We start from the raw sequence: 16,260 nt of genomic DNA on the forward strand, positions 1-16,260 counted from the left end.
GACATAACCCACCCAGTACCTCCTGACATCAAGTATTTTTAGGACTTTATCTTCATTTTTAGAGTGACACATTTCAAAAAATCCAGTTTCGAGAAAAACGCGTTTTAAGTTGAGGATTGCAAATTGACTTCTCAATTTAAAAAGACTATTACGCAAAAGCAAAAAGGGTGCCACCGTGGTGCAATGGTATGCACACCCGCCTTGCACATATAAGGTCGTGGGCTCGATTCCCCGACCAGGCAACATCAAATCACTTTTCAACGGTGGCAAAATACCACTCAGTAATGTTGGCGACATTTCCTGAGTATTTCAGCCGTGTAAAACTTCTCTACAAAAGTGGTGTCTTAAGGCCCCCACTCATTAGTCAGTCTGTGCCATCAGTCCGATGAACCCTTTCTATATGTGTGACTGACAAGTGTGTAGCACGAACCATCAGTCAAATCTAAAAATCTTGAATTCCTCCTCCAAAAATGAATGGATTCTACGTTTTTTGTGTTCCAACACAAACATTATTTTCTGTTTTTCAAAATTATTTATTGACAATTTGAAAATAAACACAATTCACCCAGACTGATGGGGGTTCATTTTGAAATCAAAACTATTTTGATTTTCATCAGTCTTGGAAAACTCACACATACATTCTCAAAATTTCCAAAAATTACACATACTACCATAAATGCTGGCAGTCAGACTGACTAATGAGTGGGGGCCTTTAGACACGCCGTTCGGACTCGGCGATAAACAGTAGGTCCCATATCATTGAGGTAATATGAATCGGGGTGCACTCATTGATATGAGAGAAGGCTCCCTTATGGGATGTTTGTGGAACTATTATTATTATTATTATTATTATTATTATTATTATTATTATTATTATTATTATTATTATTATTATTATTATTATTATTATTATTATTATTATTATTATTATTATTATTATTATTATTATTATTATTATTATTATTATTATTATTATTATTATTATTATTATTATTATTATTATTATTATTATTATTATTATTATTATTATTATTATTATTATTATTATTATTATTATTATTATTATTATTATTATTATTATTATTATTATTATTATTATTATTATTATTATTATTATTATTATTATTATTATTATTATTATTATTATTATTATTATTATTATTATTATTATTATTATTATTATTATTATTATTATTATTATTATTATTATTATTATTATTATTATTATTATTATTATTATTATTATTATTATTATTATTATTATTATTATTATTATTATTATTATTATTATTATTATTATTATTATTATTATTATTATTATTATTATTATTATTATTATTATTATTATTATTATTATTATTATTATTATTATTATTATTATTATTATTATTATTATTATTATTATTATTATTATTATTATTATTATTATTATTATTATTATTATTATTATTATTATTATTATTATTATTATTATTATTATTATTATTATTATTATTATTATTATTATTATTATTATTATTATTATTATTATTATTATTATTATTATTATTGTTATTATTATTATTATTATTATTATTATTATTATTATTATTATTATTACTACTATTATTATTATTATTATTATTATTATTATTATTATTATTATTATTATTATTATTATTATTATTATTATTATTATTATTATTATTATTATTACTATTATTTTTATTATTATTATTATTATTATTATTATTATTATTATTATTATTATTATTATTATCATTATTATTATTATTATTATTATTATTATTGTTATTATTATTATTATTATTATTATTATTATTATTATTATTATTACTTGCACCATATTTTGTAAACAGCTAGCCAGATGTCAGTGCTAAATTTCTGTGCAAGATCAAGCATGATTTGAAGTGTTTAAGTGCTTCATAAGCTCAAAAAAAACTTTTGTGTTGAATACTGCGAATCTCGTAGTAACTAAGCTGTAACTCGTCGAGTATTAGAGATATCAGCATGAAAATTTATAAATGCGCGATATATTAATGGGCATCACTACGCCTTGCTACTGATAATAAAGCAGCCCCATATGCTGTATTATTTCTCTTCGGTAGCAACACGACACACCTACGACTGTTTGCCTCGAGTAGGCAATATTTTGCCATCGTGCTGATGTGTTACGGGGAGGAGGAGTGCTTTGATTAAGAAATCAGGTCAGTTGAGTGGAATATGCTGCGGCTATCTATTGTGATCAATGAACGTAAACAAACAAAACGATTCCCGTACCAATCACACAAAGCCACAAACTTTTCAGCTTCTCTGAATCGTTTTATTCCCACAACCAAAACAAAACCACAAACTTTTCAATGTAAAAAGATGAAAACAGTACGATTGCTGAAATGTACTTCGGCTATGCTTTGCTGAGTTGTTTCATTCACCACCGAAACAAAAAGAATTTTTGGCAAACGTTTGCCGTGCGTTTGGTCAATGACAAACTCAGACACACACACATGTGATTGCTTAACAACCCTATAAACCAGCATTCCCCAGCCCTTTCCTCGCGAGCAAGCAAAGAGAGCTTTTCTCTCCACTCACTAATTGAAAAACCATGAACGAATGCTGCTATAAACTAACATCAACATACCACAGTGAATATTTTATCAACCACCAAACGTTTTTGATTTATTCACATGTGTTTAGTACTATTTAGTTTTCTATCTGCTCTTGTGGAGTTGAGTACTTTTCGCTTTTCGTTTTGTTCGCACTCACGAATGTAAACAAAACGAAACTAAACAGCGAACTCGCCAGCGTGGGTTATGTTTCGTTTTGTATTGTTCCTATGGAAAATACGAAACGAAACGATTGGAAATGTTATTAAAAGTATTTTTACATACGCTGATTGTGGCTGCAACTTACCGATGTATACGTTTAATCGGGTACGTACCTTGCTGCAACACGGTGGTGGTCCAAATCTATGTTTGCACCTCAGAACAATCGTACATTCAACACGCTCGATGAATGTCTTCCATCTATCGAAACGTGATCAATTTGATTTCTTGTTCTTTGATCTGGAGACAGCCAGTTGCCCTTATTAATAGCGAGATGAGATGTTTTTTTTTTTTTTTTTGCTGATTGGAAGTCTATCAGCCACAGAACATTGTCAGATGTTTTACTGTGGAGACAGAATTTCCCGACTGTTGGGCCAAAGATATTCTCCTTTCCAATTTTGGCATTAAATTCGCCTAGAACAATTTTAATGTCATAGGCAGGACAACGGTCATATGTTTCTTCTAAGCTCTCGTGGAATATATCATTCGTCCTTTTTTTGGGCGGGGAAAAAATCGTCGAAAGACTCTGGCTACCTGATTTCGCCAGGTGTGCGAGACTTTAACACGCTAAAATAACCCCTTTGCTCTGATCCTCTGTCCCTGCGGTACCGCCGTATAAGCATTTCGTCGCAGGGGGAATGTTCCAAAGAACGCTGCTATGTATTATTCGCCTTCGAATCTCATCTTGTCGGCGTAGTTCCAATATGATTGTCTTCACGTATTCGGAGACATATTCCCAATTGTCAAGAGACACCATCATTATTTCAATTATATTTTCAACATGTACTTCACTGTTAACTTGCCGCTCTAAGTTTGCCCTCGCTACAATAAACCGCGGACACAAAAAGAAAACATGATAAAGGTCTTCTACTTGCTCCACACAGCAAGGACAATTAGGGGAGTGGTCCAGGCCAAAACGATATAAATAGGACCTGAAGCATCCATGTCCGGAAAGGAATTGGGTTAGATAAAAATTTAGATAACCATGCCGCCTATTTAACCAACTGTCCACATTCCGTATTAGTGAATACGTCCATCTACCTTTTGTAGATGCTGTCCACCTGTTTTGCCACTCGATAATGCTCCGTCTTCTTGCGATGTCGGGATCTATGTCGGTTTCCCGCGATCTCCGGGAATTGAATATGAATTCAGATTCTCTCGCTAGGATATCAATAGGTATCATAGCGGCGATAACATAGGCTGCATCGTCAGACACAGTCCTATATGCACAGCATACACGTAGTTCTGTAAGTCTATATACCGAGCCAATCTTTGCATAGTGCGTGGCGTACATCGTGGATTGTGCCCATATTGGTGCTGCGTAGAGAATTATATTTTTGACAACTCCTGCAAGAATTTTTCTACTTAAATATCTTGGTCCCCTTGTGTTTGGCATAATACGGCACAGCGCCTTACAAGCGTTTTCGGCTTTTGCCTTTATGTAGTCTAAGTGGTCTTTAAAAGACAGGCGATTGTCTATGATAACGCCGAGGTATTTCAGACTTTCCGCTGTTGTTATTGTGCATTCTCCAATTTGAATATTTATTCTTCCCACCACCCTACGACTTGTAATTAAGACTGCTTCCGTTTTTTGATCGGATAATGCCAGGCCTTGAGAGAACAAACATGATCTGACCAACTGTATGCTGGCCTCTGTTACTGTTCTTGCTTCTTCGGTTGTTTTTGCAACAATAACCAGCGCGATATCATCCGCAAACCCAATGATGTCAGCTTTCTGTGGAAGTTTTAACCGTAAAACGCCATCATACATCACGTTCCATAGAAGCGGTCAAGAACGGATCCTTGTGGTACTCCTCCTGTTATTTGGTATTCCTTTGTACCTTCTTCAGTTTCATATATCAGGATTCTGTTGCGGAAGTAGTCCTGGATTATGGCAACAAGATATGCCGGGACATTTAACCGTCGCAGAGCATTTAAGATATTCTCCCAATTGGCTGAGTTGAATGAATTTTTAACATCTAGTGTTACGACCACACAATATTCTTTCGTCCCTTTTTCCAGCTTTGACCATGAATTGCTGCCTTTGCGATGTCGATTAGCATTTTTGTTGCATCAATCGTAGATCTCCTTTTTCTAAAGTCAAATCAACATTCGGATAAGCCTTCTGCACGTTCGATGAACTCCTCCAGTCGCGGATAATGTTCTCAAGGAGTTTTCCGCATGTATCTATCATACATAGTGGGCGATATGACGAGGGGTTTCCCAGAGGCTTGCCATTTTTAGGCAGTAGCACTAGCCTTTGCCTTTTCCATATTGATGGAAAGGATCCAAATTCCAAGCATGTGTTAACTAATTTAAGCAACTGTCCACCACAGCACTTCACAAGGCCTGGCGCTTTGGAGTCATCGAATTTCGAGACGGCAAGATTTATCTCCGCTGATGTGAGCGCAAATAAAGTTAATGCTGAAGAATGTTGTTTTTATTCGCATTGTAGAAAGTCTTTCATTCACTGGAGTGCAGCTGGAGACTAGATGTTTTAACCTCCGACCAAGTATAAATCTGCTACCAAACTCATGCTTTGTATCATGGAAACTATAATAGAGTGCGTCACCTTTAGGCTGTACGATTGCTGAAATGTACTTCGGCTATCCAAAATGAATCGTTTGCAAACGTTTGCTGTGCGGAATTATCAATGACACATCTAGCCACACACACATTTGATTGCTTAACAACCCTATAAGCTAACATCACATACTAAATCCTAGGGTTGTGTGTTCAACACTCACCGCCGACATGCGAGTTTTTGTTAACAAAAAAAAAGCGTTTAAACAACCCTTAATGCTCGTACTTTTTTGTCTTTTTAACTTTTTTGTGCACCACTTAATGTGCATGTGTTAGAGTGTGACTAGCAAGCCGGAGCCCAAACAAAAATATTATAATTCATACCAAATCCACCAGGGTATGACATTTGCCACCGAACACTTCAGCTAGCTACATGTCACATTACACTAGCATGTAGTGCGTTCGGCTACAAATCGAAAATTCGCATGATCAAATCCAGCAGAAAGCGAAATAAAGTAGTATAAAAAAATATAAAGTGTGTTGAAATTGAAAACAAATACCACCTTATCTGTTCTAAAAATTTATATTTTTTAACTTATTCTTCAACATCTAGTGGCCGCAGAATAAAGGTCAAGACCGTTGCATGATATCTTTCATCGCCTACGCCACTCCAAGCACAAATATACCCATGCATTTTAAGCTGTATTCTTTTCTCCGAAAAAAAAATTAATAATATTTTATGTAAATTTTTGTTTCTCCGCATTGTATAAATAATAAATAGTAATTATATTTCATAAATGTTTAACATTAATTTGTGTTTTATCTTTATCTCATTACAGGTATTATCAGCATTGGATATACTACAGCCACCTCATTTGGATTTCTTCCAAGAAATGTAAGACCTTTTTTTCTTCTTTCATTAATTCGAAAATAAAAATACAAAAACCAAAATGTTCTTTGCCTTAACTCCCATGGAGCTACTATTGCTTCCTCCACAAAACCATATCCTTGTTGTATTGTATAGAAAGTTTATTTTTGTATAAATTATGTAAAAGAATAAGGATACTGTATAAAGGAAAACCAGGCAAACCGTGTTAGGATGTGGGGTTGGTAGGTATATACATAAACTGAAAAAGGTCTTTAGTATTAAAAAGCATTAGAAGAAACATTTAACTTTGTGCCACCAATTAAAGAAATGCCGCTTACATAAGCACAATGTTCAGTGTGGCAGTATTTAAATTCATTTCCCTTATTTCATTATTCTGTGGAATACTGCTATTTAATACAATGTTTTACATTTGAGGCTAAGTTGTCAAGTCTCTTTGTGGAGTTAATGATAAGCCTTTGCCTGTGTCATTTAATGAGATTCTTATAGATTTTAACTACAAATCTTAAAAAAAACCAGTAAGGAAAGGATCAAAGTCGGGCGGGGCCGACTATATGATACCCTACACCACTGTGAATATGTAAAATATAAATCGGAGTTATATCCAGATCTAAACCGATTTTGATATAATTTGGCACATTTATTTCCAGACCGAATTCAGTCACACATTCCAAATATCATTGAAATCCGACTTATATAGCGTGTTTGGAGCAGCAAATACGCGAAATCGGCCGAAAATATATATGGGTGCTATATCCAAATCTGAACCGATTTCGATATAATTTGGCACATTTATTTCTAGACTGAATTCAGTCACGCATTCCAAATTTCATCGAAATCGGAAATATATAGCGTGTTTGGTACAGAAAATACGTGAAATCGGCCGAAAATATATATGGGAGCTATATCCAAATCTGAACCGATTTCTATATAATTTGGCACACTTATTTCTATACCAAATTCAGTCAAATATTCCAAATTTCATTAAAATCGGACGTATATAGCGTGATTGGTACATCGCATACGTGAAATCGGGCGAACATATATATGGGAGCTATATCCAAATCTGAACCGATTTCGATATAATTTGGCACATTTATTTCTAGACTGAATTCAATCACACATTCCAAATTTCATCGAAATCGGAAATATATAGCGTGTTTGGAGCAGCAAATACGCGAAATCGGCCGAAAATATATATGGGTGCTATATCCAAATCTGAACCGATTTCGATATAATTTGGCACATTTATTTTTAGACCAAATTCAGTCACACATTCCAAATTTCATCGAAATCGGACATATATAGCGTGTGTGTTACAGAAAATACGTGAAATCGGCCGAAAATATATATGGGGGCTATACCAAAACTTGGACCGATATAGCCCATCTTCGAACTTGATCTTCCGACGGCTAAAAAAATGGTATTCCCCAATTTTCAGCGAAATCGGTCAACAAATGCGACCTGTATGTTGCGAACGGACGGACGGACGGACGGACGGACGGACGGACATGCATAAATCGACTCAGAAAGTGATTCTATGTATATCCCTAGAAGGAACTATGGGTCTATCTCGCTTCCTTTTGTATGTTACATACAAATGCACTAACACATAATACCCCTTACCACATAGTGGTGTAGGGTATAAATATCCTTAGAGATTTAGCTTAATCATGTCATAATGAAATGAAGATTATTGTGATATTCTTTGTCGTCGTCTAATTAAGTGAAAGTAAGGCAACCAAGTAACTGATGCGTAACATTGTCCTTTTAACCTTCTCAGTGGTTGAAGCATAATTTTTCATAAACTTACAAAAACCAATTAATTTCTTTAAAGAATTTTTGCGTTTAGGTTTTAAAGGCATTATTTAATCTACAATTGCGTGTAAATTAAGAGCTTTGCACAGGGCCCATTTGTGGGGGAAGGTGTTACACAATATATCAAATCAGAAAAAAAAAAACTATTCAAACAACTATTCTATGGAAGAAAGGGCTTTTCTATATATCCATTTTGAAAGAAAGGGTGCTTCCATACACCCTTTCTAACAGAAGGGATGCTTCTTTAGACCATTTCTAACGGAAAGGGTGCTTCTTTAGACCCTTCCTAAAAGAAAGGGTGCTTTTAAAGACCCTTTCTAAAAGAAAGGGTGCTTCTATAGACCCTTTCTAAAAGAAAGGGTGCTTCTATAGACCCTTTCTAACAGAAGGGGTCCTTCTATAGACCCTTTCTAACAGAAGGGGTCCTTCTATGGACCCTTTCTAACAGAAAGTGTGCTACTATAGACCCTTTCTAGCAGAAAGGGTGCTTCTATAGATCCATTCTAACAGAAAGAGTGCTTCTATAGACCCTTTCTAACAGAAAGGGAGCTTCTATAGACCCTTTCTAACAGAAAGGGTGTTTCTATAGACCCTTTCTAACAGAAAGGGTGCATCTATAGACCCTTTCTAACAGAAAGGGTGCTTCTATAGACCCTTTCTAACAGAAAGGGTGCTTCTATAGACCCTTTCTAACAGAAAGGGTCCTTTTATAGACCCTTTCTAACAGAAAGGATGCTTCTATAGACCCTTTCTAAAAGGAAAAAGGTGCTTCTATAGACCCTTTCTAAAGGGAAGGGTGCTTCTATAGACCCTTTCTAAAGGGAAGGGTGCTTCTATAGACCCTTTCTAAAGGGAAGGTTGCTTCTATAGACCCTTTCTAACAGAAAGGGTGCTTTCATAGACCCTTTCTAACAGAAAGGGTGCTTTCATAGACCCTTTCTAACAGAAACGGTGCTTCTATAGAGCCTTTCTAACAGAAAGGGTGCTTTCATAGACCCTTTCTAACAGAAAGGGTGCTTCTATAGAGCCTTTCTAACAGAAAGGGTGCTTTCATAGACCCTTTCTAACAGAAAGGGTGCTTTTAAAGCCCCTTTCTAACAGAAAGGGTGCTTCGATAGACCCTTTCTAAAAGGAAAGGTGCTTTTATAGACCCTTTCTAACAGAAAGGGTGCTTCTATAGACCCTTTCTAACAGAAAGGGTGCTTCTATAGACCCTTTCTAACAGAAAGGGTGCTTCTATAGACCCTTTCTAACAGAAAGGGTGCTTCTATAGACCCTTTCTAACAGAAAGGGTGCTTCTATAGACCCTTTCTAACAGAAAGGGTGCTTCTATAGACCCTTTCTAACAGAAAGGGTGCTTCTATAGACCCTTTCTAACAGAAAGGGTGCTTCTATAGACCCTTTCTAACAGAAAGGGTGCTTCTATAGACCCTTTCTAACAGAAAGGGTGCTTCTATAGACCCTTTCTAACAGAAAGGGTGCTTCTATAGACCCTTTCTAACAGAAAGGGTGCTTCTATAGACCCTTTCTAACAGAAAGGGTGCTTCTATAGACCCTTTCTAACAGAAAGGGTGCTTCTATAGACCCTTTCTAACAGAAAGGGTGCTTCTTTTTTTTTTTTTTTTTTTTTCGTGGGGAAAAAAATCATCGAAAGACTTTGGCAACCCGGCATGCCAGGTGTGCGAGACTTTAACACGCTAAAATAACCCCATATCGCTGTTCCACAGTCCCTACGGTACCGCCGTAAGAAAGCATTTCTTCGTAGGGTGGGAATGGTACTAGTGACCCCAGCTAGTAATTACATCGTTCCCCGAATCTCATCTTGACGCTTCAATTCCAAAATTATGGATTTAATGCATTCACATACATAAGTCCGGGTGACGTAGGGGATGGAAGATACCAAGGAACGGTCCTGACCGGTTTTAACATGGCAAAGCCCAGGATTTATCTTGGTCCCTCTTTCATCCCAAGTGGACACTGACCTCCCCGTGGTGTCACCTGGGGAACTGCCTTTAACACCCGTTAAAGGTAGTGAGCTAACATGTGCCGCGCGTTCACCCATAAGAACGTTAAAAACTTGGGTTTGGGCGTCGGGTTAGTAACCCTCCCCTAGAAAAAACAGCCTACTATGAAAAAACGAAAGAAATGAAAAACAAACCCCTCTAAAGTTGACGAACCCCGCAAACGTTTTAAGGACCATGATCTGCGAATCTGCACCTGGAATGTTCGCACTCTTTATAGAGAAGGTGCAGTCTTCGCATTGGCAGACGTACTTGAAAAGTACAAGACCGATATTACTGCCATACAGGAAATACGATGGATTGGGAAAGGCGTCACAACAACACCTAAAGGTGACGCACAGTATTATAGCTGCCATGACGTAAAGCATGAGTTTGGTTGTGGATTCGTAGTTAGTCGGAGACTAAAACATCTTGTATCCAGCTTCACTCCAGTGAATGAAAGACTTGCTGCAATTCGAATAAAAGCTAAATTCTTCAACATCAGCTTTATTTGCGCTCATGCTCCCACTGAAGAAAAGGATGAACAGACCAAAGATATATTTTACGAGCGCTTAGAAGAAACATATGACCGTTGCCCTGCCCATGACATTAAAATCATTCTAGGCGATTTTAATGCCAAAATTGGAAAGGAGAATATCTTTGGCCCAACAGTCGGGAAATTCAGTCTCCACAGTGAAACATCTGACAATGGTATGAGACTGATAGACTTTGCAGCTGCAAAAAACATGGTAGTTAGCAGTACCAGATTTAATCATCTCGATATTCATAAGGGCACCTGGCTGTCTCCAGATCAGAAAACAAGAAACCAAATTGATCATGTTGTGATAGATGGAAGACATTCATCGAGCGTGTTGGATGTACGATCGTTCCGAGGCGCAAACATTGATTCGGACCACTACCTTGTTGCAGCAAAGGTACGCACCCGCTTAAACGTAGCGAACAAAGTACGAACAGACACAACACGAAAGTTAGACATCGGTAAGCTGCAATCACAACAGATAGCCACAGCATATTCCACTCAACTAGCCCAATTGCTTAATCAAAGCCCTTCTCATCCCGATAACATATCAGCGCAATGGCAAAGCATTGCCCACTCCATGCAAACAGCCGCAAAATCCATACTTGGATACCAGAGACCTCCACCAAGGAATCCATGGTATGATGAGGAGTGTCGTGCTGCCACCGAAGAGAAAAATGCGGCATATAAGGCTACTTTACAATCCGTAGCAACGCGTAGAGCACGAGAGAGATACAGGGAGAAAAGGAGAGAGGAGAAACGTCTTTTCCGCAGGAAAAAGAGAGAGATGGAAAAGCGGGAGTGTGAAAAAATCGAGATGTACAGGAGCCAGAATGAAGTCCGAAAATTCTACCAAAGAGTCAAGCATCAAACTGATGGCTTTGGTACAGGCACATCCTCCTGTAGAGACCAGCAAGGTAATTTGGTAACTGATACAGATAGTGTACTCAGGATATGGAAAGAACATTTTTCAAATCTGTTGGTATCCAATAGCAGCGAAGACGACGAAGATACCACAGTCCCAATCCCAGAAGATGGTATTGAATGTATACCGCCCAGCCAAGATGAGGTAAAGACAGCAATAAATCGGCTGAAGAATAATAAGGCAGCAGGGGCCGATGGCTTACCAGCCGAGCTGTTCAAAACCGGAGGCGACACGCTGATAAGGTGTATTCATCAGCTAGTTAGCACCATCTGGCAGGAAGAACGAGTACCCGACGATTGGAACCTGAGTATCCTGTGCCCCGTCCACAAGAAGGGAGATAAGACTGTATGCTCTAACTATAGGGGCATAAGTCTACTCCCTATTGCCTACAAGATCGTGTCAGGGATATTGTGCGAACGACTAAAGCCAATGGTCAACGAGATTATTGGACCATACCAATGCGGCTTTAGACCTGGCAAGTCCACCATTGACCAGATATTTACCCTGCGGCAAATCCTGGAGAAGACCCAAGAGATGCAGATCGACACCTACCACCTTTTTGTCGATTATAAAGCAGCCTTCGACAGTCCGCTGCGCTCAAAGGTATTCCAAGCCATGTCTGAATTTGGTATTCCCGCAAAGCTCATCCGGCTTTGTAAAATGACTTTAACTGACACGAGGTCCTCAGTTAAAATAGGAAAGAACCTCTCCGAAGAGTTTGGTACCAAAAGAGGTTTCAGACAAGGAGACAGCCTTTCGTGTGACCTCTTCAACATCCTGCTAGAAAAGGTTATACGAGAGGCAAACGTCAAAAGAAGTGGCACAATCTACACCAATAGTCACATGTTACTTGCTTATGCTGATGATATAGACATCATTGGTCGATCAGTAAAAGAAGTAACTGATACCTTTATAAAAGTCGAAGGAGAATCTGCTAAAGTGGGTCTGGCGGTAAACGGTGAGAAGACCAAGTTGATGGTGTCGACGCGCAATGCGTCCATTGAGCTCGGACCGACTGTGGAAGTTGGTTCCTATAATATTGAGGTAGTAAAAGATTTCGTCTACCTCGGCACCTCCGTCAACACAACAAACGACATCAGTTGTGAAATAAAAAGAAGAATTGTATTGGCCAACAGATGCTACTTTGGATTAAGTAAGCAGTTTAAAAACAAAGCCACATCTCGTCAAACAAAAATAACGCTCTACAAAACACTGATACTACCCGTGCTGATGTATGGCTCCGAAGCCTGGGTACTTGCGCAAGCAGACATGGCAGTGCTTGGTGTGTTTGAGAGAAAAATTCTTCGAAAGATCTACGGACCAATCTGCGTTAACGGTGAATATCGACGTCGCATGAACCACGAGCTGTATCTGCTATACAACGACATCAATATTGTTAAACGTATCGAGATGCAGCGATTGCGTTGGCTAGGCCATATCAAAAGAATGAGCGATGATGAACCCACTAAAAAGGCGTATGAATACATGCCACATGGCGGTGCACGCAGAATTGGCAGGCCAAGGAATAGATGGCGCAAACAAGTGGATGAGGAGATGACAAGGCGCGGTATTCCAGAGAGCAAAGCAACAAATAGAGAGGAATGGAGATCTCTTCTTAGTTCGGCCTATAGAACAAATGTTCTGTAATGGGCCAGCTAAGTAAGTAAGTACATACATAAGTCCAGTTTTGTGGGGACTCCAACATTAGCTGGATTATGTTTTCTACACTTATTGTACTTCCAATTTGCCACTCCAAGTTCATCCTTTCCTCATTAAACCTAGGACACACAAATAAGATATGGCTGGGATCCTCTACATCTTCTGCGCAGTTCGGGCAGAAGGGCGAGTTATCGAGTCCAAAGCGGAATAGATACGACCTAAAACATCCGTGCCCACTTAGAAATTGGGTTAGATAGAAATTTAAATCGCCGTGTTGTCTGTTACACCAAGTGTCAACGTTGGGTATTAGTTTTTGCGTCCACCTGCCTTTTGTTGACGTCGTCCATCTGCTCTGCCACTCTTCCATGGTTTGACTTGTGGCTGCCTCCACGTCACCAGCATTTGTAGTTGAGCGACGAAGCTCAAACGTGCGTTCCGCTTGCTTTGCCAACAGATCAATCGGCGTCATTGCTGCAATAACAAACGCAGCATCATCGGATACAGTTCTGTATGCACAACCCACACGAAGTGCAACAAGCCTATACACAGAACTTATCTTCTCACAGTACGATTTGAATCTTAACGATTTTGCCCATATTGGTGCTGCATAAAGGATTATATTTTTGATTACTCCTGCTAACATCTTTCTGGTCAGATACTTAGGACCCCTCGTATTTGGCATGATTCGACATAGCGCTGCACATGTTTTACCCGACTTCAGTTTTATGTAGTCGAGATGTTGTTTGAAGGATAGACGGTTATCTATCATAACTCCCAGATATTTTAAACTTTCTGCAGTTCTTATCACACAGTCGCCTATTTGGAGTTCAAGATACTCCACATTTTTGCGGCTTGTTATTAGGATGGCTTCCGTTTTGTGTTCTGCTAATTGCAATCCCCTTGAGTTAAGCCAAGATTTAACGACGTGGATGGTGGCTTCTGACACTATTTTCGCCTCTCCTATAGTCTTTGCTACTATTGCCAAAGCTATATCGTCCGCAAAACCGATTATATTGGATTTTTCTGGTAGTTTTAATCTTAGAACCCCATCATACATAATGTTCCATAGCAGCGGTCCCAGGACAGACCCCTGTGGAACTCCTCCTGTGATTTTTTGTTCTTTGACTCCTTCGTCTGATTCATATATTAAGACTCTTTGTCGAAAGTAGTCTTTAATTATAGCTACTAGGTAAGGTGGGATGTTGAGGTGAATAAGGGCATTCACGATGTTTTCCCAGTTTGCTGTATTGAAGGCATTTTTAACATCCAGGGTTATGATCACACAGTATTCTTTTGTACCCTTCTTCCAACTCCTGCCATCTATTGCGGTTCTTGCAATGTCAACGACCGTTTTTATGGCCTCCACCGTTGATCTATTCTTCCTGAAGCCGAATTGCATTTCTATAGACCCTTTCTAACAGAAAGGGTGCTTCTATAGACCCTTTCTAACAGAAAGGGTGCTTCTATAGACCCTTTCTAACAGAAAGGGTGCTTCTATAGACCCTTTCTAACAGAAAGGGTGCTTCTATAGACCCTTTCTAACAGAAAGGGTGCTTCTATAGACCCTTTCTAACAGAAAGGGTGCTTCTATAGACCCTTTCTAACAGAAAGGGTGCTTCTATAGACCCTTTCTAACAGAAAGGGTGCTTCTATAGACCCTTTCTAACAGAAAGGGTGCTTCTATAGACCCTTTCTAACAGAAAGGGTGCTTCTATAGACCCTTTCTAACAGAAAGGGTGCTTCTATAGGCCCTTTCTACCAGAAAGGGTGCTTCTATAGACCCTTTCTACCAGAAAGGGTGCTACTATGGACCCTTTCTAACAGAAAGGGTGAAGGGGAAAAGGTGTTTCTATATACCCTTTCTAACAGAAAGGGTGAAAGGGAAAATGTGCTTCTATAGACCCTTTCTAACACTAAGTGTGCTTCTATAGACCCTTTCTAACACTAAGTGTGCTTCTATAGACCCTTTCTAACAGACCCTTTCTATAGACTCTTTCTTACAAAAGGGGTGCTTCTATAGTGTTTTTTTACATATTTTTGGTTGTATTACCTTATTTAATCACACATTTTTTTTCTTTTCCTCATTTTCAGATATGTGATAACCGAACTTCTTCAATCAGATCTCCATAAAATTATTGTTTCACCGCAACATTTATCTGCCGATCACATTAAAGTGTTCCTGTATCAAATTCTACGTGGTCTCAAATATTTACATTCTGCCCGAATACTGCATCGTGACATTAAGCCCGGCAATTTATTGGTCAATTCCAATTGTGTGCTGAAAATATGTGATTTCGGTTTGGCACGTGTCGAAGAGCCGGACCAAACGAAACACATGACCCAAGAGGTGGTAACACAATATTACAGAGCACCCGAAATTCTAATGGGTGCCCGTCATTATTCCTCAGCCGTTGATGTGTGGTCAGTGGGTTGCATTTTTGGCGAACTTCTGGGTCGTCGTATACTCTTCCAAGCTCAAAATCCTGTACAACAATTAGATCTCATTACCGAATTATTGGGTACACCCTCAATGGAGGATATGCGTCATGCATGTGGCGGCGCCCGTTCACATATGCTGAGGCGTGCACCCAAACTGCCCTCATTTTCAGCTCTCTATACGTTAAGTTCACATGCCACACACGAAGCAGTGCATCTGCTGTGTCAAATGTTGGTATTTGATCCTGTAAGTGAAATGATGTTCATCATAGATATTGCTTTGTTTAGATGCGTTAATCAATCTTGTGTGTGTGTGCGTATTTTTTGCAGGATAAGCGTATTTCAGTGACGGATGCATTAGCCCATCCCTATTTAGACGAAGGACGTTTGCGTTATCATTCATGCATGTGTAAATGTTGTTTCACCACACCGGCCGGTATGCGGCAATATACAAATGATTTTGAACCATCGGCAGGCCAGGCGTTCGATGATTTATGGGAACGAAAATTAACATCAGTACAACAGGTTAAAGGTAAGTTCATTTTTTTAACAATTATTGTGATTACTTCGAGAGGGGTCCAATTGTCATAATGATAATGAAAATTTATTTTTTCTTAATCACCTTAAAATTAAAATAATTATTTGACTTCGTC

At 38.2% G+C, this 16,260-nt stretch overlaps 1 protein-coding gene across 19 annotated transcripts in view; it reads left to right on the plus strand.

Annotated features, from left to right (window-relative positions):
• nmo (serine/threonine-protein kinase nemo) overlaps positions 1-16,260 on the plus strand; it is a 447,619-nt gene that overhangs the window by 415,000 nt on the left and 16,359 nt on the right. For all 19 annotated transcript variants that reach the window (XR_012412919.1, XR_012412920.1, XR_012412922.1 and 16 more), the window contains 3 exons: positions 6,185-6,240; positions 15,263-15,854; positions 15,938-16,139. Coding sequence is in view for 15 of the 19 variants with exons in the window: in XM_073987000.1 (XP_073843101.1) it covers positions 6,185-6,240; positions 15,263-15,854; positions 15,938-16,139 (850 nt within the window). In the remaining 4 variants the exon portion in view is untranslated. The remainder of the gene's footprint in view (positions 1-6,184; positions 6,241-15,262; positions 15,855-15,937; positions 16,140-16,260) is intronic.

Source organism: Musca autumnalis, unplaced genomic scaffold (assembly GCF_047663935.1).
Source record: "Musca autumnalis isolate F117 unplaced genomic scaffold, ASM4766393v1 scaffold_4, whole genome shotgun sequence".
Lineage (NCBI taxonomy): Eukaryota > Metazoa > Arthropoda > Insecta > Diptera > Muscidae > Musca > Musca autumnalis.